The sequence below is a fragment of the Hemicordylus capensis genome, chromosome 4, assembly GCF_027244095.1.
Source record: "Hemicordylus capensis ecotype Gifberg chromosome 4, rHemCap1.1.pri, whole genome shotgun sequence".
Taxonomy (NCBI): domain Eukaryota; kingdom Metazoa; phylum Chordata; class Lepidosauria; order Squamata; family Cordylidae; genus Hemicordylus; species Hemicordylus capensis.
Genome location: NC_069660.1, coordinates 93011840 through 93035388, shown reverse-complemented (window position 1 = coordinate 93035388; position 23549 = coordinate 93011840). Strand labels below are relative to the sequence as shown.

The 23549-nt window shown below is 42.8% G+C and overlaps 1 protein-coding gene across 3 annotated transcripts in view; it reads left to right on the top strand.

Moving 5' to 3' along the window:
* FAF1 (Fas associated factor 1) overlaps positions 1 to 23549 on the top strand; it is a 344159-nt gene that overhangs the window by 71815 nt on the left and 248795 nt on the right. For all 3 annotated transcript variants that reach the window (XM_053244221.1, XM_053244220.1, XM_053244222.1), the window contains 2 exons: positions 13770 to 13816; positions 18340 to 18548. In XM_053244221.1, coding sequence (XP_053100196.1) covers positions 13770 to 13816; positions 18340 to 18548 — 256 coding nt within the window. The remainder of the gene's footprint in view (positions 1 to 13769; positions 13817 to 18339; positions 18549 to 23549) is intronic.

Genomic DNA, 23549 nt, shown 5'->3' with positions numbered 1-23549 from the left:
AGCCCTTGCTTGTCCTCTCTGCTCATTCTGTTGCTAGTTAACAGGTTTTCCTCAGGAAGAATATTCAGACTGGGCCCTAAGTGTTAGTTGCCCATCTGTTCCTCAGCTTTGGTAGCTTGATACATTTTACGACATGTTGGTGTTGATATGGGTTTGTTTCAGGGTTACAAGGAAAGAAGAAGAGCTGAACATTAATCTTAAGGTTTTGAACAAGTCCATAAAAATGATAGTTTATTATGGTGGCTCATATTAACAGCACAGAGAAGTCTGATTTGAATCTATGCTGGTTTGTATTGTGTTGGAAAGTCCGAAGGACTAGAGCTTGCTAGCTTACATTGTAAGTTTTGATGGCCTCATAAAGCACTCGGCAATAAGGCCCATCAGGTTTTATGTGAGCTATGGACTATCTTGTCTGTCTTTATATAAAGATGGCTTAAAGCTCTTAGCCTGGATAACTTGTTGTGCAAATATGTTTTGTGGCAACAATGTGGCATTTTTACTAGTAGTTGGGTTCTGTTTTTGTTTTTTGCTATTTGAAAGGAAGCTCAGACAACTCTCCTATGGGTGGGTGGTTTTCTTTTCTTATTAGCATTTTGACTTCAAAGCTCATAAGTGGGTTCAAAATTGGTGCCTTAATTACCTTCAAGGACCCATTTTATTTATATCTATGTAAACCACTTTGGGAACTTTTGTTGGAAAGCGATATATAAATATTCGTCGTGTTCATTTCCGTCATATAGAACACCTTGGGGAAAATAAATAACATTTCCCCGAAAAACATAGGAACTGCATTGCAGCTGGATCAAAACTGGTCCATTTAGTCAAGCATTCTGTTTGTATTAGTGAGCAGTGAGATGCCTCTGATAAACTCACAAGCATGACATGAGGACAATCTCCTTCTCCTGAGGTATGTCCCCAGAAGCTGGTACTTGGAGATATGCTGCCTCTGACATGAAGGTTCCATTTTGAGATCCTGGCTTAATACTATCACTGTAATTGGCAACTTTTTTTCTGGCAGGGTTTCTGTGGCTCTAGTAGCTGTTTCTAGTAGCAAGAAACAAATTTAACAACTCAATCTTGGGATGTAAAAGGTTTCACCTATTGGTGTTTTTTGTTTGTTTGTTTTTGCAAATGTTTTATAGATGTTAAAGGCATAATTGCTGTACTAAAAAAAAGAGATGGCATTCTCCTCATGATTCAGTTTGAGAACTGGCCATATCTGACATTTTCATCCTCAGAGTCATCATTGAATTATCTTGAAATTATGTGGTTCTTTTATCCAGAATCTGGAGATATTGGTCTATTTGCACTGAAGTAGCACTACTAAAAGACGCACTATCAAACAAATGCCAGTTTTGCATTTGGGTGGGTGAGACTGGACCAGATGCCAAGGTATGCTTGTTTAATATGGTCAAGGCACCAAGATGCCCTTTTGGGTTATTATTTTTTAAATCTCCAGGTATTTCTGCAGGGCATGCTTAGGAAAATATAATACAAATCAGAATGTTGGCAGCACTTTTTTGTGCACTTTTTGGGTAGCCTAACTTTTTTCCTGTTTGCTATTAAATGGTATATATTCAGTTAGTATGTGGCCTGTAATAGACAGTGTTAAGAGAGAGGTAGGACTTTGGTTAGCTTGGTGTCAGTATTATGAAAGTAATGTAAGCAGCATGTGCAACCTTATCTAAATAGTAGTTGAAATTTCATTACTGCAGTAATGAACTCTTTCTACTTCTATTATCCTTGCACAGCTGCCAGCAAGAAATGCAGAGTCATCAAGTGAGCGGTGAGGCTAATAAATGTCAATTTCTTTTCATGAAGAAGCTACTCTATTTCTTGTAATAGAGAGTTCTTTGTGCTCATAGTCCACACAAAAGGCAGCACCTGAAAGCACAGAAGTGCTTGGCAGTCAGTAACTAATATTTTTTTCCCTCCCTTTCATTTAGCGTTTCTCATCACAAATTCATATTTTCAGTGCATGGGGCTTAAATCTCAGCCATGAAGCTTTTTATACCCTCACATAGACTGGCATAAAATCACTCTAAAACTATGCAACATTTAAAACTAGCTTTTTCCAGTTCAGAAACTAAATAATAGTTAACAGATTTATGCATGGTGGGGAACATTCGTTGGTGAATAAAGTGAATTAATTGCCATTCATGGCTTCTGGAATGTAGCATTTTTACATGTATAATGAATGCTTTGCCTACATTCTTTGTCATTTATTTTTGCTGCCTGCAAGCTTGTAGCGCTATCTCTTCTCAAGGCTTTTAGACTATGACAATAAAGTAAATAAAAAGCAGATTATTCTCCAATGTCATTGATCATGTGGAAATATCCTAGCCCTAATGTCTCAGTCTGAAGCCTTGTTAAGGCCAGCAAATAAGTTCTTGGAATAGGGATGTTCTGATGCTGGATTGCTGCATATCAGACACCATAATGTTGTTTAATTTGGCAGCAACATTCAGCATCTGAATGTAAGACTAAGGCTGCAGTCGTAGGCATACTTATGTAGAATTAAGTCCTATTGAAACCAATGGGACTGATTGTGGGTGGGCTGTACATTTTTTTAAAAAGTAGATATCCAAGCTGGTGGCCATCACCACATCCCATGGCAAGGAATTCCATAGATTATGCGCTATGTGAAAAAGTACGTCTTCTTGTCGGTCCTAAATTTTCCAACCTTCAGTTTCATGGGGTGACCCTTGATTCTAAAGTTGTGAGAGAAGGAGAAAAGTTTCTCTCTGTCTACCCTCTCCACTCCGTGCATAATTTTATACACTTCCATCTAACCCTGGATTCTGGGGCAGCAGAGAGCAAGTCATTTGCCCTCTTTGATATAACAGCCCTTCATGTATTCATCGAGTGCTGTTGTGTCCCCCATCCCGCTCTGAATTTACTCTTTTTTAGGCCAGACTCAGCTCCTTCAACCTTTCCTTACAGGGCTTGTTTTGCAGGCCCTTGTCCATCTCTGTTGCTTTCCTATGAATTCATTCCAGTTTGTCTACATTCTTCTTAAAGTGTGGCACCCAGAACTGGACACAGAGTGCTCCAGAGGAGGTCTGACTAATTTGAAATAAAGTGGAATTATTATTTCTCATGACTTGGAAACTATAAGCAGAATTGAGACTAGTACTTGCATGGATTTTTGTTGATCTCCCCTTTCCTCTGTCGCCTCTGTCTCCCCAAAATATATGCCTGAGGTTCCCAAACTCTCAGGGATGTATAATTTTGGGGTACAGGAAGGGGGAAGAGGTGAAACAGCAGAGGGAAGGGAGAAGAGGTAAAAACTATCCCCCTCCCCTTGTCTAAGCAGAATGTTGTATATGAGCATAAGTATTCTGGATGTTGGCTGGTGGTTCTATTAATGCAGCCTAAAATTGTATTAGCATTTTTTGCAGCTGCATCACATTGCTGACTTATGTTCAGCTTGTGTTCGGCTGTAATCACAGCATTGTTTTCACATGTACTATTGTCAAGCCGTTTGCATTTGACTTTTTTTTGGTCTAAGTGCAGAACTTTGCATTTGTCTCTGTTAAACTTTGTTTTTGTGTTTGTTTCAGCCCAGTTTCCCATTCTCTCAAGGTCATTTTGAATTTTATTCCTGTCTTCTGAAGTGTTAGCTATCTCTCTCTGTTTTGTGTCATGTGCAGATTTGATGTGGATTCCCTTCACCCCTTCATCGAAGTCACTGATAAAAATATTGAAGAGGTGTACACTGGCCAGAGGTGTAGCAAGGCTGAAGTGGGTCCAGGGTCAAAAAGTGAAAATGGGCCTCTGCCCTCCTTGCTACAGAGAGACAGGAGGGAGAGAGCAAAGAGCAAGCTGTTGCTCAATTGATGGGTTCCTTCTCCCTCAAGGGCCCAGAGACATTTGTCTCCCGCCTTGTTCAGTTTTAGCTACACCCTTGGTACTGGCTCCAGGACAGAGCCCTGTGGCACCCCACTCAAATTGTCCCTCTGGTTTGATGAGGAACCATTGATGAGCACTATTTGAATACAGTTTCCCAACCAGTTGTGAATCCACCTGACAGTATTAACATCTAGAATGTTAACATGTAATGCTTGTGGAAGTCTGTAATTCATAAAAATTCCATTTTCATATTGGCACTAAAGGTCAGATGTTCAACTCCAACTCCTCCTGTTAGTGTGTTGGGGGAAAGTGCGCATTTATGGACAGATGATCAGAAAATCTTGTCATTTTGGAAGAGACTCGAGATTGTGAGGTGTAGTTTCCCTGATATTCTTTTTGAGGATTGGCCCATTAGTCTCGTGACAAGTCCCTTTCTCCAGCATTTATCAAAGATGACAGACAAAATTTCTGAGAATACTTCTGCAAGCTCTTAAGATGTGAATAATCTGACTCTGGATACTTGAACTCATCTAAGGTGTATAAGTGTTTCCTGACCAACTCCTTATAAATTTTTACTTACAGGACTGACTATTCACACTTGATGGTAATTTTGTGAGGTTGCTCACAGTTTTTTCTTTCTTTCTTTCTTTTTCTGAGAAGACGGATGTTGAGCAGTTCCACTCTCTCTTTGTGACCTGTTTAACATTTCACCATCGTTCCTACAGTTTCCTTCCTCTTTGAACATACCGGGAAAAGCACGTTTCCTTGCTGTTGGCATCCTTCATCAGCATCAGGTTTTCTGGGAATAAATATTTGTTGGACTTGGCATTCTTATGTAGAAAACAAATTGTTGTTTTCATGGTGATTTGCAGATACAAAGGATGTAAACAGTACTCATTTCATATATGTATTTGTTTGTTATAAATACTGCCATTTTGCTAAGGCACCAAAGGTGGCTCACAAGGGCGACTGTGTGATACAGGATGCTTCACCAGACGGGTCTTGGGCCTGATCCAGCAGGGCTGTTCGTATGGTCTTAAAAGTTACAAAATATATATTTTTAAAGTAGAGTTTGTCTCAGGGCATTGGTGATCTTTTGAGGAGCTGATGGCATGAGCTCTGGTCTGGGCTTCTCTTCTCCTGCTTTCCATCAGGGCACTCTGGTCTTTAGTAGTTCCAATAAAGTAGGAAACCTTAACAGCTTTTAGCCAAATAGTCCCTCACCTTTCCTTCTGTACTCTAAAAACGGTAGACCTGACACACACATAGGGTCTGGGCGCAAGCTACTCTGGCATCCTTTTAGATTAGAATAAAAAATGTATGCCAGTAACATTGTAAATATTTAATAATTTTGGATTTTCTCCATAAATGTGCCTCTTTTGTGGAAAAACACACTGAAATTTATGGAACAATGTCTTTCATTTCCAAGCAGGTCAGCCACCTACTACACTTTGGTTTGATTGTGAAAGAGATGGGGACAAAGGTTGCAATTTTTAAAACTATAAACAACCAAAAACCCTTTGGGTGTGACTTCAAAATGTTTATATTTGCTTATTTGCAATTGGCTATTCTGTGGTGCTGGAATAATAAAACACAGGAGAACGTAGTCTTGGGATCAATTTGATATTATGATGGACTTGTGCGCTTTAAAAAATTTAGATTCTAAAGATCATTGGAAAGCATTTTTGAATAATTATGGGTTTTTTCTCTGCATTATGATAATATTACATTTTTAGTTCTTCCCTTTTGATTTGGTCTAATGTGTACTAACATTTTATTAGCATCTCTCAATCTTGGTTCTGTCCTAAGTTGTTGTTTGCACATATATATATATATATATATATATATATATATATATATATATATATATATTTGGTGTGAAAATACTTGTCTTATAATTTGTACAGTATTCTAGTCTCTTTTGCTTATAGCACTTTATCTCTTTAAGCATCCATTATGGTAACATTCTTCAATTTAATTAAGAGTCTGTTAAACCATACTAGTATTGTCTTAATATTTGTTCTGTTTTTCTCTATGTATTGTGACTTTGTTAACAGATTTAAAAAAAAGCAAAAGAAATCTAATTGCGAATGTGAAGTTCTAAGCCTTGACGTCAGGGGGAAAGCTTACATTATTGCTTCAGTCAGTTTTCTACCTCTGATGTGTATATTGACGTTTCTGTGTTTGGGGGTGGGGAAGAAAACGACATGACTCTTTTGGTTATCCTAGGTTGCCAGGTACAAATATGACAAATATTTATATACCGCTTTTCAACCAAAGTAACCAAAGCTGTATGTATACATAAATTAAATTAAAAAGATTTGCTTTCCCTAAGATGTTTGCTTGGAGAGCACAAGTAGTCTTTCTTTCCTAGGGATCGTTACATATATTTACAAATGATCATTTGATGATCCTGCTATCCCTATTCCATCACTCCCCACCCCCACAAATGACACATCAGCATTCAGTACCGAATCACTTATTTGGTCTGCGAATGATGAATAGGAAGGAATCTATTAACTAGGCAAGAATTTCCAGTGATGAGTCTAACTTAGATAACTGAGTTATCTCTTGAACCGAAATGTATCCTTAGTGACTGTTGCCAACAAAAAGAGGAGCTAACCGCCAAGATTTAATTGCCCAATGGAGCCATTTGAAAATATTTTATGCTCCTGTTGGGAATTGAACTATGTACCTTCAGTGGCTCGGCATGAAAGAGTCTCATATTTTTACAGCTGAACTGAATAAGCCTTAGTAGTATTAATCTACACTGCTACTGTTGGAGTACCACACCTTTTTGTAGAACATATGCAATTATTTTAGTGCCATTTCGTGTGCTTGCTTTCAATTAATGTCTTTTTTTTTAAAGTACAAAATGAGCCATATTTAATGGCAGTTAAATATTAAGCTCAACCCCATGGGAAGTTAATTCTGCTTTGAATTTATATCTTAGGAAGACATCAGCAAGGGCAGGATATACTGAATTTTATTTTTTTCCTCTCAAGGAGAGGGCACTTTCTTCTTCTCCTCCCCCAGTGCTGGGGCAGTGGGGTTGACTACAGCTGCTGCAAGAGAAGATCCACCTATGCACAGGTGTGGACAAGCAAGCAGGGGTCTTGTTTCTGTGGCACCTTGGCCCCTGTCCCAGGGGTCAGGAAAGCAGTCTCTGGGATACCCCTGCCCACTGCTTCCCAACACACAGCAACACAGCACAGCCCTGCTTAGTGAACCTATGGCCTGACACTCTTGTGAGTGGGTGTAGTCCACGTGGGCTACTGTAGTCATCACTTCACAAACATCACTTCTAAAACTGGAGTGCTGTTATCCACTGGCCCTGCTCATGAGAAAGCTGGGGTTATGAACCCACCCCCTCCCGTGGAGGTGGCTAGGCCCCATTTCCCCACCCTTTCTTTATAAAAAACAGAACAGATCCCCCTTAACCTCCCCACCCTCTTCCCCTCTGTAGATTTTCACACACCCCAAAGCCATCTAGGCGTTCCCTTTGTCCTTGCTCAGGCACGTGCGCGGAAGGGAGGGAGGGGTTGACACCGGTACGCACCTTTAAACCCATTCAAAATTCCCTCCTCCTGCTCCATTGTTGTGCTGTTTGCAGATATCCCACCACAGGGATTCCTCGGAGAGGAGAGCCCCCATTGCAGATATCCCCTCACAGGGATTCCTGGGAAGGGCACCATAGGAAAGTGGGGTAGGTGTTCTGGGGTGCTATCGGGTGTACATGTACATATGGACAGGCTGGCAGGGGGCACAGCTTTGCAGCAGCTTGCCCATGGTCCCCAAGACAAGGAAAGTAGTCTCTGGGGCAGCCCTCCACACGGCTTGCCTGCACACAGCAACCTGACTCTATTCCGAGCCCCCATGACTTGACACTCTCGTGAGGGAAGTATTGTTGGGGAAAGGGGATGTTTTGCCCTCTTTAATCAGTTATGCGTTCAGGCATTTTTCTCCTCTGCATTAATGGTTGTGCTCATGAGTTGTCCAGGGGTGTCTCCATGGCCTTTCACTCACATGCCTGGCTAGTGAGCATGGATTCAGGTGGTTGGATCCTTGAAGGATTTCAGTTGGCCCAAGACAGACCCAGGTGACCGGCCTTGACCATGAGTAAGCCGGGGAGGCATGAACCCCCAAAAGGCTAAGCTTCCCCAACTTTTCTGTGAAAAGAATAGAACTTGGCTGCTTGGGAATCCCTTCTGGGGGCAGCCTTTCAAACCCTGCCAATAGCACCCCCACCCAAACCATTTGCATGGACAGTGTGGATACTGAGCTGCACATGGACCCTCAAGCCCATTCAAAATTCCTGGGTCCAGCCTGGCGTGCCACCATATGCAGATCCCCCAGTGCAGGTATCGACAGGAGAGGGGTCCCCAGTCTCCAGCTGCCCCGGGATGGTGGCTGTCCCTGGGGAGCGCGGGCAGGGTTGCACATCTCCACATAGGTGGGTGGGCAGGCTGGCAGTTGGCATGTTTTTGAAGCAGCTTGGCAGTGGTACCCAAGACGTGGAAAGCTGTATCTGGGGTACCCCTCCCCACAACTGCCATCCACAAAGCAACCTTTCTCTATTTGGAGCCCCAATGGCTTGACACTCTCACGAGAGGGCGGAGAAGGGGATACTTTGCTGTCACATAATTTTAGTGATTGTGGTTGGCTGTTCTTTCCCCTTCCCTTGGTTGGCTCTTTTTATGAGTTTTGTGGGGGGTGTCCCCATTGCCCTTCACACTCATGATTGAGCACTGTGCCCCAGCTCGGGTAGCTTGTTCCTCACAATACTACTGCTCTCCCTTGGTACTGGCACTACTGACTCTGGATTTGATCATGAGTAATCCTGGGGAGCAAGAACCCCGCAAAGGGGAAGGGATTGGGCCCTTTCCCCAACCTTTCAGTGAGAAAAAGAAAACTTGGCAGCTCCACAATCTCTGCTTGTGGCAGTCCCGCAAACCTGGAGAGAAGTGCCCCACCACAAATATTTACTCCCCGGCCAGAAAGGGGATGCCGTCCTCATGCTGGCTATCCCTGCCATGAGAGGAGGGAGCCCTTTGCCAGAGCATACCTGCTTGCGTGGACAATGTAGACACAGGGATCAGGCACAGCCCTTTATATCCATTCAAAGTTCCTGGGCTGTGTCTGGCTTGGCGCTGTATGCTGATCTTTCTCAGGAATCCCTATGCTGGGAGGAGAACCTCAGTTTCCAGCTGCTCCAGAACGTTGGTCTCACCTTTTGGGGCCGCAAGCAGGGGCACACATCCCAGCAGGGTTGCATATCCCCACATGGCCATGTGGCCTGGCAGGTTTGACAGCATTATGGTGGCAGTCGCTGAGACCAGGACAGCACTCTCCCACGTGCCTGTGCCTGTGGTTTTCCTGCACAGAGCATCTTCCCTCACTCCCCTTATTTAGCCACTCTCATGAGAGAGCGGTCTGTGGGGTAGAGTGCTAATGTTTCACCATGTACCAAGAGTACCACCAAGTACAACTTGAGTACCATCTCGTGCATTTGAAATTTAGTGCCCGGTTCTTATCATGATCAAGACTAGAGGGCAAATATCCCCACCTGGGGAAGGGGCTGAGCCCCCCTTCCCCAACTTATATGTGGGGGAAAAATTGAACTTTGCTGCTCCCAAGTTTCCTTCTTGGGTCTGCCTTGTATAGCCTAATCTGAGTTCCAACCCGGCATGCCAAATGTCCCCCCTCCTGGCACTGTGATGAGATATCCTGCTTACGTTGCCACTTGGAGTGTTTGTACTTGTGAACATACATGACCATTGCCCTCTTCTTGTGGAGTAGAACCTGTGGTTTTAGCTGCACAAGCAGCCGGATGTAATGCTTCGGCAGCAAAACCTGAGTTGTCAGAGGCAAACCTTGTAGGTAACAGAAGGTTCAAATTGGAGTTTCACGAGGCAAACTGGAGGTACTGTAGCTTCAGCCCGTAACCGTAGTTTTGAGCAGTCTGCCATAACGGACTTACAACCTCGGCCATGATTAACTCGAACCTTTGTATGACAATGATGTGTGTGTGTGTGTGTGTGTGTGTGTGTGTGTGTGTGTGTGTGTGTGAAAGAGAGAGAGGGGGGCGGTGGGGGAGAGAGATATTAAACTTTATCTTGCCTATTTGAAAAGTCCACTGGATATAGAAAAATTGTACTGTAAAACTATCAATTACATTTTTATTCCAACATCACTTCAAGGATTTCCTCCACCTTCAATTTCATCCTTGAAATATTCCATTAAGTACATTTCATCGAGATAGAGGAGTCTGAGGGAGAGTGATTGTCCAGTGAGCTTTGAGTGAATGGGGATTTGAACCTGTGTCTCCCCAGTCCTCTGCCCAATAGTCTGTGTAACACACTATGCTGGCTCTTGGTGTACTACACTGAAACTATTTAAATTGACCAGATGGTGTCCTTGGGTTTTTGCTACAGGTTGAGTATCCGTTAGCCAAACTGCTTGGGACCAGAAGTGTTCCGGATTTTGGACTTCTATGGATTTTGGAATATTTGCATACTGTACTGTAATGAGATTCCTTGGGCATGGGATCCAAGTCTAAACATGAAAGGTTACTGTACACTGGTTTTTGTTTTTTTTTTAGGTTTTATTTAAAGTATAAAAACAAATAAGCATTGAATTTACGATAACTACAGGTAGCTGTAAATGTAATGAAAACTAATTGTGAGAAAATTTTCAATGCAATAATGTTGCTAGTCATGTTAGACTCAAACATGGCATTGTAGGTGGACATGAAATTCTAATTTCATGTAAAAAATAATGTTTTGTACTTACTAAAAAAAGCCATGGTGGTTTCCAGATTTTGGAGCATTCTGGATTTCGGATGTCTGTATTAGAATACAGGTTAAGTAACCCTATTAGGCCAGAATAATCAGTGTATTTCATAACTGAACTTGGGCCACATCTGCATAGGAGCTGCTTGCAGTTTATGTTCAGAATTACTGTGATAATGTATATTAAGTGCTTGGAGCATGCAAAATGTGTTGTTCTGTTTTCATGTTTTAGGATTAGAAATGGGAGTGTGATAAGTTATCTCTCTAGAACCTCTGCTAATTTGGCAAAGAGGCACCTTATAACGTGGTGATTCTCTTTTATTTAGCAGGGGGAGAGTAACTGGCCCTATCCACCCCAGAGTACTTCCAGTGACTGTTGCTGGTGTTTATCTTATGTTTCTTTTTAGTTTGTTGTGGTGTTTATCTTATGTTTCTTTTTAGTTTGTGAGCCCTTTGGGGACAGGGATCCATCATTTATTTGTTATTTCTGTGTGTAAACCACCCCGAGCCATTTTTGGAAGGGCAGAATAGAAATCGAATGAATAAATAAATAGGAGCAAAAATGCTGTGGTCTAGGAGGCTGCTGTTTTGGCATTATTCTCATCTGTGTGGTCCCTTCCATCTTATTGGGCCTGCACTTAGCCCTGACCACCATGTGCAGTGCAGAAGGGAATGAGGGATGCCACTGTGGGATGAGGTATTTTGTGGTAGGTTTTGATGCATGTCTCTTCCATAAGATAGTCCATATTTACTTCATCATCCATAACGTATGTTTTTATTCTCCTGCTAAGAAGCTGCAAGTTCGGGTGCAGGGGCGTAGCAAGGTTGGAGTGGTCCCAGAGACAAGATTTTAAAATGGGGCCCCTGTCACTGCCTTCCTCTCCTAATACAAGGGGGGGGGGAAGGGGGGGAAGAGAGAAAAAAATATTATCCAAGATGTGATGGAGGAAAAGAAGAAAGGCCATGGGATGGAGTGGGGCCCCTGGAACTCTTTAGAACAGAGTCATGATAATGCTCAGCACAGTCCAATGCAATGACTAGCCTACAGAGACCCTTTTTCATTTAAGCAACACAACAGCCAAGTTCATTATCATAATTGCCACCCCCGCCCCCAGCCCACTTTTCTTACTTTAGTTTTCTTACTTTCTTACTCTTACTTTACTTTCTTACGTTGGACACTCATCGAGCAGCACTTGGTGGAGGGGGCAGCAGCAGCAGCACTTGGGGGAGAGCTAGCCCTGTCTCTGGGCTGAAGCCCACCAGGAGAGCTGGTCTTGTGGTCACAAACATTAATTGTCCTCTTTGCTAAGCAGTGCCTAGTATGTATTTGGATGAGAGACCATGTGGGTACTGTAAGATATACCATTTAGGGGGTGGGGCTGCTCTGAGAAGAGCTGTTGTTCCCAAGCTTGTTTCTGAGGAAAGCAACCCAGGAATGAAGAATTGACTAGGAAGAGGTCAAAAAATGAACCAATTTAATTAACTAGCCGACCCTCCACAGAGCAGCTGTGCTCTCTTTAGGGCTAGCGTTTACCTCTTTTCCCCCACCTTCTGCCCCAGTCTTCGCTTCCTGACCATGGCTGGCCCGTGCCAGGCCCAGCCACCTCTCCTCCCCCCACATTCTTTTCTCCCTCCTGGGCCTTGCCTCTGCAGCCGGGCTGGGCCCACTGCCACCTCTGGCCTCTGTGGCCGGGCCTGCCACCGCCTCTGGCCTCCGTGGCCGGGCCCACCACGGCGGTGGTGACCAATCCTCCTGGGTGCGCCTCAGCCAATCAGGCGCCTCTGCCACCCAGCCAATCAGCTGGGCGCCAGGATGCACATTCCAAGGCACACGCAGGAGAATTAAATATATAGATAATGAATGAAGCCTGGGCAGACAGGTAGGGGAGTCATGTCACTTGTCTCTGGTGGGCTCCTTGAAGCAGCGGGCCCCCAGACAACTGTCTACCCTTGCCCTGTTATAGTTACACCGCTGTTCGGGTGTGAGAGGTCTGCTTAGCTTCAGATATAATCTGACATCCAGTGGCTTTGGACTGTTTTCCAGACTAGTGGTCTTCAGTCTTTTAAGATTCAGGTTCCACCTTTAGCCCCCAACTGTGCCATGGTATCCACTTCAGTTTATTTTGTGTATTTAACTTCCCCCCTCTTTAGGAGGATCTGCTACAACAGTGGGCTGGGTCTCTGAGCATATAAAAGAAGCAACTTTTTTTCTGATGCAGCTTCTTATGTCTGAGTGAAAAAGCCATACTTACCAATATTATCTTTTATAAAACTAGTATGAAAGAAATCTGTCCTTCTTTGCATCTGGTTATATTTCACACACACCCTGATCCCCACCTTTTTTGTTTCTCTTCTTTCATTTAAAAAGAAATCCAGACAAAAACAAAAATTTGTTATGATGCCCCTAGTGCTAACTCCCTTAGGTCAGAGTGCCTGGCCCACGTGTGGATTCTGGCCCACCAATTGAAGACTCCTGTTCTAGAGAAGTCATTTAGTCATCAGGCCTGCCGTCTGGCTTATGTTGTTGTCAGTCCTGCCATTCATTTGTATCTTACAACAATTTGCTGTGAATTTTTAGGATTCAGTTCTATGAATTTGTACAACTATGATTATAAATTTTAACCCATCAGTTCTACCTTCCTCCTTATTGGGTTTTCATTTGCTGCTTAGACTATAAGCTTTCAGCAGGATTTTTACACTACATTTTTATGTAATGTAAAAGCTATGTGCATTGGAGACATTCTAAATAATGTATTGGTTTACTTGAAAAATCCTAGCTGTGATGAAGTATAGTGTACACTGATATATTAGGCAGACTAATGACATTTTCCAGACATGTTAGGGTGCTGATTGATGCCTTGAGGTTATTTTAACAAAAGGCAATATATAAATAAATAAAATGTTCATCTGAAATATATTTTGGTCAAACTGTTTAATATTATCACTAATATTAGTTTAATATTATCATGCATTCTCCCATTCTTAAATAATTGGCAAATGTCAATATAACTGAGGAAACACTTCAGTCTTATTTGAACTGGCTTCCGCACTTTTGTAGAAATATGTCCTTTTGTTGGAATATAGCAGAAGCATTTTGACAGACAATGCTGTATGCTTTGTTCGCAGGCAGCTATAAATGGCGTTATACCACAGGAAAATGGCATTTTACAAAGGTAAGTAGAGAAAGACTATGAAACAAACTGTTCTAAGGTGGTAATCATTTGGTACTAAAATCATAGTCACTTTCTTTTTTAGTCTCCAAATTTTAAGTTTCAGTTTTCAGCAATGAAAAGAAGAAAGAGCTTTTATACCTTAATATTTTTATAGATATGATCAGATAAAGGTTTTTTTTCTGTCTTGTAAGTTGTACCCTTTGTATGTCAAACTGCTGAAGGTGAGAGCTTTTCCTCCCGAATAAACTGTATTTCCATCATCAAAATGTGTGCCTGCATTAGAGCTTCTTAAGTGTTCAAGGTCTGGTCATTGAACAGATATTGGCTATATTTATGTATAGTTTTAACAAATAGTCAGGATGCTTCAGGAGAACACATTCTGTTTTTGTATTAGTATTTCACTGTACAGTAATGCATGTTAACTGCAGTTTTTAAAGCAGTTTGAACTTCAAGTAATATAACTGTTTGATGTGTAGGCCAGAAACCAAATGCTGTGTTTGGCAGTCCATCGGCACACCAGGCTTTTCGGGCCTCCCATTATTATCACTGCAGCCTCCCCCTCTGCCCGCCCTATTGCAAAAACCCACTCTTGAAAGCTGTCATTCAGTGTGGTGTGATTCTATGAAAAGTTGCAGCCAGAAGGCAGAATTGGCATCCTGTGTGTGCTGAAGCACCTTTGGGATGAGCAAACGGCTATTTAGGTCTCCGCCATAATGGCTAACAGAGGATGACAGCATCCATTTGTTGGGTCACAGTAAAACAGTGGCTGTGTTTGAAAGTGAAGCCGAGTATCCTGTGTTTCAATATGTTAACCACAGAACCTCACTAACTCCAGTGCTGTACACTACTACTGCTACTAAAGGTCAGTAGGCTGACCTTTTTATGAAAGAGCCAATGACTGAAATAGCTCAGCCTATGGAATTATTTTACCCTAGTCCTAACAGAGACAGTCTTTAAACGGAAACAAACTTCTACGTGATGATGACCCTTCTGGATATCTGTTGGTGGGGGAACGCTCTACATCCAGCATCTTGATGTGGGGGCTTGCACTGGATTCCTTCAGTATGTGCATGCACAGTCAAACAGATGCGTTGGTATAGTTTGGGGTGGAGGGTAGGAGGAATCTAGGCAGCTCACCTCCCACCATTTCTCTTCAGCTGGGAAAGCTAACAGCATTGATCATCTGTTTGGCAGAGGAGATGTGCATGCAGCCTAATTCAGCATACAAAGATCTCTAAATTGGGGCCAATATAGTTTTGCATGAAAATGTATACAGTTCACCTAAACAAAGCATACCCATTGTTTTGTCATAGCATTTGAAACGGCTGGTGGCTTCAGAGCTGAGAATTGCTCTTTGTTCTTTCTGATTAGTGAGAAGGAAAAGAGGCCTCTGTATAAAAGAATTGTAGGGCTCTGTTATCCCCCCTCCCTTCCAATTTGGAATAAAGAATGACAGGAATTACACTATTGGACAAACATTTTGATGCTTGAAGTCGTATGGATGTGAAAGTAGTTGCTCACTCCACAGTGAGTTCAAGTCAGCAGGAACTGCTATATATTTTTTGTTTTAGTTTGCTGCTGAGAGTTGGCAGAGGTGCACTCAGGTAATTTTGGAGCCTGGCCTTAAAGGCCTTTGGAGCCCCCGCCCCCCCAGCTACAAGTTAAGCATAATCTTCCAAACGACCGTAATAAATTTACTTACTTACTCCCAAAGGTCTTTGGAGCCCCCACTCCCCCGGCAGGTTAAGCATCATCCCCGCTCCACTGTGAGACGCACAGTATTTTTGACGTGGGTTCTTGAGGGCATAAACAGCAACTGAACTCACAAGAATGAAAGACTGTAAAACAGCAGAAATTTCTGCATTAGCAGAAATATTCCAACATGCAACTTAACATATTCCCATCTCACATATTTCCCCCCTCACTCTGTCTCTAAAGCAGAGGTCACACTCGGCTGCCTGGCGCAGTGTGGGCCAGCAGCAGAGTGCAGCGACCACACCACCCAGGACAAACTAAAGAGGATTTTGGGCCCCCAGGGTGTGGAGGCCCTGGGCCTGGGCCCAGAAGTCCTGGGGTAAGAGTGCCTCTGAGAGTTGGGGGAATTTTATACAAGAAGTCAGCATCTTTAAAAATAGACACAAGAGGGGACACATTTCAGCTTATAATGTCAATCTTTTACATTCAGACACCATGGCCCAATCGGAATTATAATGGGTCATAATTTCCACTTCAGTGTTGCTTATTTAAAGGTAGTTCCTGCCATAGCCATGGCAGTATTGTGTTCACAATATATATATATTTTTAAAAACTAATAATAGGAATTATTAATTAATTAATGGGAAAATTCCCAGTAAAGTAAAACAATCACATACAGTACTCAGAAAGAAATAGAAAACTAATTCCTGCATATCCCCGACTAAATGCTAGCCAAAATAAAAGTCTTCTTAGCAAGGAGCTGATTTGGACGAGATGCTGGCCACAGCATACAATCAGAATAGGGTCCTAAGAGAGTGCCCACCTTAACTTGGCTTCACTTGCCTGCCAGCCAGCCAGGCACTAATGACAGTGACTCATGCCCTTGTCATTTCCTGCTTAGGAAACGCTTTACCTAGGGTTACCTCTGAAGATGATCTAGAAGCTTCAGTGGGTCCAGAATGCATCGGCTCGCCTACTTATGGGTGCCCAAAGATATGATAGGGTAACACCTCTCCTGCAGTCACTGCACGGGTTACCCATTTGCTTCCGAATTCAATTCAAAGTCCTGGTTCTTACCTTCAAAGCCTTGTGGGGCTTGGGGTCTGTTTTCCTACAGAATCGCCTCTCCCATCCAGTTACATCCCATCCTGTTAGATCATTTCAGACGGCCCTTTTATTGGTCCCTGATTTTTGAGAGGTTTGGAGTTCTAGGACCCACAAAAGGGCTCTTTTGGTTTCTGCCCCACTTCTTTGGAATTCTCTTCCTCTTCAGATTTGTCTAGCCCCCTCTTTATTGGTCTTTAAATCCTTACTGGAGACCTTTCTTTTCCGCCGGGCATTTGCCCTGTAGTTTACTCTATTTCCTTTCCATTATCTATTTTAGTTTGTAATTTTTAATGTAATTTTTGATTGCAATTTTTAATGTTACTTTATTAATATGTTATTGTACACCTCTTGGAGTCCTTGGAGTGGGTGGTCTATTCAATGCTTCTTAAAATAAAATAAAAATAAATAAAATACAAATGTGTGGCCACCACTATCTTCCCCTAAGTTCTCATGCACATGTGCAGATGCTTAGAAGTTAAGTGGGTCTTCTCTTGTGCTGGGATATGGAGATGGGAGCCTCTCCTGTTGCTCAGAAGTGACTCCTGCTGTTTCTCACCTTGTTGAAAACGGCAGTGAAGAGAACCTCTGAGGAGGAGAACTGTGTGGTGCTGAGTTCCCACTTGCCAGAGGGATGGGTCCACTTGCCTCAAGTGAGATGGCAAATGGATTTGTGGATGCCTTCTGATCATAGAGAGCACTATCAAAAGGCTGCTTTGGGACACAGGGAAGGAGGCACACAAGGAAGAAGGCAATCTCTGATACGTGCTAGGCCTAAATGTTTTAGGACTTTACAGAACTGCTTACACCTTGTTTGGAAGAGAACAGGAAGCCATGGTAGCTCTTGGAACACTGGTCTAGTATAGTTTTGATGTTCCTGTCTTGCCAAATAGGTAACTGTATTCTGCATTGGCTGTACAGTACTCTTCCAGCAGTCTTCAACATCAGATTACACGAGTGACCGTAAAGTGCTCCTTTTTGTTCGTGGATAATATCTAGCATGCTTTATTTAAAAAATTGTTACCCTGCCTTTTGATCATGTGATCTCCAAGGCAGTGTGCAATAGACTACAAAAATACAAAAATAAAATATGAAGAAACTATAATAGATATGTGCTCTTCCCTCACATATACTGACATTTTCATCTCTGTTTCTTGACACAGATGTACCTGCATGCTGTCTGTCCCTTTTGATTGTAGACTAAACAGCTTAAAGGGATAAGGGCTTCACCAGTAGGGATGTGCACGAATGATTCATGCACTCCCAGGAGGGTCAGGGGGGCACTGCCTACCTGTCAGCCCCTGCCCCGCCACTCCCCCACCCGCCAGCACGCTCCAAAACAGCGGGTGTGCCCAATCAGCATTGCCACTCTCATGACCGAAATGCATGCCTTTTTATGGAGTGCCAAACCAGTTAGGCAGTCTGATGTTTGAGCCATTTGAACCAGTTCGTGCACATCTCGACTTACAAACAATAAATATGAAATTCAAAAACTGAAACAATGTGTTTGAGGTGTTAATGTGTGTCATATTAGTTTGTGGTGAGTGATGTCTAGAATAGGCATTTCTCAGAGTCAGAGCAACATGCCTATTTTCTGTGGCTTATTTTCTGCAGCGTTCTTGGAATTAATTTGCAAATAACATTTATAGAAGCAAAAGAGGCAGTTCTGAAGAAGCTGACTACCTGTCTTCCTCTATTTGAAATTCAAGCGATATGTTTTTCAGTGAATACAGTGGAGAGACATTACAAGGGCCGGCCTATGGTCCCGCTAGTCATCCTTCCTCGTCATCTTCAACACCTTCCTCCTCTTCTGCATTTCGCCATGTAGTGCCATCCAGACAAATAGTGGAAAGACAGCCGCGAATGCTTGACTTCAGGGTGGAATACAGAGACCGAAATGTGGATGTGGTACTCGAAGACAGTTCTACAGTTGGTAAGGTCTTTATTGTAGAAAGAAACTGACAAAAGCAAAATGAATGTCTGTCTAACTGCAGTATGAGTTCTTTGGCTGGCATGATGCACAGCAACACGTTGGCTTAGAAAGGGCTGCATGTCCGCAGGGAGCCTCTAGCGTTCCTGAGCTTGTTGCAGAGGCAAGAGAGTGCGGGGGGGGAGGGGAGCAGTTTTTGCTTCTCTCCCCTCTCTCCAAAAGTCCTTTCCACTTGCACCCTCAGGAACATATTTATGCAAGTGGAAAGAGCTTTTGGAGGCAGGGGAGAGAAGCAAAAACTGCTCCCCTCCCCTCCCTGTGGACATTCAGCCCTTCTTATGCCAGCATGCTGCTGCACATCATGTTGGCCATTTATACTTGGGGAAAGGGGACAAACAAAAACAGCACTTGGAAAGCTTTGAGGTGCTGTGCCTGTTTGTGTGAAAAGGGGTTGATTCTTTAATATGAGAGAGCACGTTCCTAGGGCAAAAGCAGGGTAATTTTCATGCTTTATGAAGGGAACCAGAAGCAATCTCCTCTAGTGGTGGGACTGTAGTAGGTTTCCTCTTGCTTGTATCCCAATAGGTACAAAAATATATCTCTATGTTCTATCTAGCATTGTGAAACCTTCATGGAGTTCTTATTTATTTGCAAAAGTCAGTGGCTGACATACGGACTATGTTATTCAATAGTACTATGCAGAAGTTACTCTAAAGGACTCAGTAGCGGCTGGTGAGGGTGCCGGTGGAGGGGCGGCAAGAGGCACCTTTAAGAGTAAAAGAATTGGTGCTTGTCTCCACTCTTGGAGAAGCAGCATGCTGCCCAGCACCCCCTGTGGTGGGGAATCACCTCTGCAACTCACGAGGCTTCCATGGAGCTGATTCCCCCACCCGCTGCCAAGTGAGTGGTGGAGGCTCTCCCGTGCTGCAGGGGGTGCTGTGCGGCACGCTGCTTCTCTGAGCAGGGTTTAGTTGTGGCGAGAGTGGAGGTAAGGACCTATTCTTTTACTCTTAAAGGTGCCTCTCGCCGCCCCTCCACCGGCATCCTCACTGGCTTCGGCTGAAAGGACTATTTAATTTCGATACGACTTCTACTAAGTAATTTAGTCAGGGATCTATATCTTTAATTCTCCTGGGTGTGCCTTGGAATGTGCGTCCTGGCGGCCAGCTGATTGGCCGTGGAGGCGGCACTTGGCCCGGCGGTGGGCCTGGCGGCGGAGGCAGCCAGAGGCTGGGGCAGAAGGGGGTGGGGAGAGGTAACTGCCGGCCCCAAAGAGCGCACAGATGCTCTATGCGGGGTCGGCTAGTCCTATCTATAGTTTTAAATGAATATTTTGCTGTTTGGTACTTCCATGAATCTCAAAGATAACCAAACAACACTTGCCTTCCTGGGACTGATTTAGTGATAGGCAAACCTTATTGTTTCTTTTAAAAGTAGGAAATATTATTGTTATTATTATTTTTACATTTATATCCCGCACTTCCTCCAAGGAGCCCAGAGTGGTGTACTACATACTTGAGTTTCTCTTTCACAACAACCCTGTGAAGTAGGTTAGGCTGAGAGAGAAGTGACTGACCCAGAGTCACCCAGCTAGTTTCATGGCTGAATGGGGATTTGAACTCGGGTCTCCCCAGTCCTAGCCCAGTACTCTAACCACTACACCACGACAAGTTTATTTTCTCTTTAAGGCAGTTTTCAAACATTTCCTTTTAAAATGCATACTCTGGTAAGAGAGGATACATAAACATAATATGCATATAACATACAGTATTGATCCTAAATCATCTAAGGTGAAACGCTTTCTTCTTATAATTTTAATATGTAATATATTATCAAACAGTGACACCTAGTGGCAGATGTTTTACTTGCTGAGCGTATATTATTTGGTCATCTTTTCATCCCACATTGTGTTCTCCCATTATTATGTTCAGTTCTCTGTCATGTTGTAACTCATGTAGTTACTCACAATCTGGCCAGATATACAGTCATAATGTCTGCTTACATATTAGACATAAGTTTTGCATAGGTACATGTGACAAAGCAGTAGGTGGTATATGCAGTGAGTGTCCATTTGTACCGAGCAAGATTATTAAGTAGGTATGGAACAGTCAATCCATTATAAACATCTGATAGACTAACAGAGTTCCATTGATTAGTTTGGCTATAGATATTTACATTTTTAAATTTAATATAAAAATGACAATGGCAAGTTAACAGGCATTCTCTTAAGTGTGTAAGACTTCTAAGATAATACCTTCAGTAACAAAGTACGTACACCCCACCCCCAGAGCAAATGTTATCTCCTATGAAAATGTATGCAGTTTTAAATCGGTCAATTGACTAAGGCTGCAATCTTTTGCACACTTACCTAGGAGCAAGCCCCATTGACCACTGTAGGATTTACTTCCAAGTAAACATGCATAGAATTGCACTGAATTATTCTGTGATCAACTAAAATCTCTGATATAGTCCTAAACTCCAGACTGTGGTAGAGACTAAATGGTTCAGAGGAATTGTAAAGAAGGTCTTGACAGTGTGTGTGCAGAATAAGAAGGAGCCATGATTGCTTGCATCATTTTAATGCATTTGCAGGCACTTTGTGAGTTTTAGCTGGCTGAGTTTAGAAGATGATGATGTTTGTTCTTAGCTTCTCCCTAAACATGGTGGGGGAGATGGGGAGATGAATTCATTCAACAGCAATGAATGCACCACTGAGAGACCTTAAAGGCTAAGTTGAAGACTGATCATCCTGGAGAGAATCTATCTATGTGGTCGCTAAGAGTCGACACCGATTTGACGGCACTCACTCACTCAATCAATCAATCAATCAATCAATAGAAGGGACATAATTGTTATCATAGAGATAACCACCGAGTGTGAAACTGCTTACAAACCCTTCTCATCTAACTTACACTAGTTATAAGACCATAAAATAAAGCTAAATGCCTGCCATGCCCCTAACAAAAATAACACTGAGTAAAGACCCAGTGGTATTAACAAATGGATGGCACCTATAGGTGTGCATCCATTAATGTGGTATACTGTATATCATGTATATACTGTGTCCCTCTGCCATCTACACAGAATGAACAGGGCTGTCCTCAAGCCAACCATTAAATGGTAACAAATCAAGACCAAGAAGCCAGTCAATGATCATTTCAGTCTATAGGGAGACAGCATCACAGACCTGAGAATAACTAATCTTACATAGGAAGCTGTCTTTCTACTGAAAGACCATTGGTCTATCTAGCTCAGTATTGTCTAATCTGACTGGCAGCCGCTCTACAAGGTTTTAGGCAGGAGTCTTTCCCAGCTCTATCTGGAGATTCCAGGTACATCAGAGAAGCCTGCAAAGCGGGGGGGGGGGGGGGTGTGGCGGCGAGAGAGCAACTGCCCTCTTAGTGTATACTCCATTCATTCATTTAGCCAGGGGCATATCTAGGGTGGGGCAGGCAGGGCACGTACCCCGGGCACCACTTGAAGGGGGGCGCCATTTCTTAAAATTAAAATAAATGGCCGCCAAAAACAAAATGGCCACTATGCATGCTCAAATGACTTCTAAGAGGCCCTAGGCCATGCCAGGCCTCACAGAGGCCATTTGAGCATGTGCAGTGGCCATTTTGTTTTCTGAGGCCATTAAAAAAAAATTAAATGGCCACTGCATGTGCTCAAGTGGTCCCTGTGAGGCCCTAGGCCTTGCCAGGCCTCACAGAGGCCATTTGAGCATGCATTGCAGCTTCCAAAATGGTCACCAAGCTGATCTTTGCAGGCCCGAACAGGCCCGAAAATCAGCCCGGGACGGGCTGTGGCGGTGAATTAAAAGGCCAGTGGGGGGAGGGGGAATGGTGAGTTTGTCTTTGAATCAGTGTGAAATCCTTAGTATAAGGCCCACTGGGAGTTTCTTGCTCTCTTTCTCTCATTTTAACTGTCTTTCTGAAATACTAGAATATATTCCAAGTGGTGACACAGTTTACTCTGCATATCCTTTAATTATTTTCAGAGTATCTGGGAAAAGTCCAATTCTCCATTTATTTTTAAAACTTATGTAATAGTGATGCTACAATGCGGAGTAGAGAATTAGACAGGCACTTCTGTTTAGTTTTCCAAGTATACTTCCAGATAGTATTTGGGTATTTCATGAGCCCCACCCAACATACTGAAATTTGTAGTTTCCCAGCATTTTTTGGTCTGGCTACGTCCACTGCTAAATAGTTCTTGAAATATTAAAAGAATAACGAGCTTGACTTGTATTTTTCAGCTGATATTATGGTAAAGTTATCTGAAAGATGGGTGTCAGATGTTTGGACAGGGGGTGCAATTTCAGTGCTTGCCCTAGGGGCTATTTTCCCTAGATATGCCTCTGCATTTAGCAAATTTATTGACCGCCTGACTTCCTTAGACTTGAGGCGGTTTACATAGATTAAAACAGCGAAGACAAAAAACAAAACACACACACACCTAAAAGCCTGGCAAAACAGATAAGTTTTCAGAAGCTTCTTAAAGGACAGAAGGGAGGGGACATTACGAATCTCAGGAGGCAAGGTGTTCCATGGAGTCTATTATATTACTATCCTTTTTAGATAGATTTTAACTGACCTTTTAGTTGTGCTTCAATGATTTCCTGCTTTGCATCTGATCGACTGGTGCTCATGAAAACTCATGCTCCAGTATATAATTAAAGCATATTGAGTCTGCAGAGTGCTACCAGTTATCCTTATTGTTTTACTACAAAGACTATACAAGTTGTTGCTAAAGTGTGTGTGTGTGTGTGTGTGTGTGTGTTCATTATAACCCTCACTAACCATTTTCTGGACCTACATTTATGCCTCGCTTAGACTGATTTCCATTTCATGGACGCAAACTTGGATTTGTCACCAAGGGTGACAAACAGACCATTCCTGACTCCCTAATGAGTGTATTTGTATGATGCTACTTTCTTTTGCTGCTTTGATGGCTTTGATCATCTTGATGGTATTTTTAGTGTGTGTGTGTGCATGTGTGTAT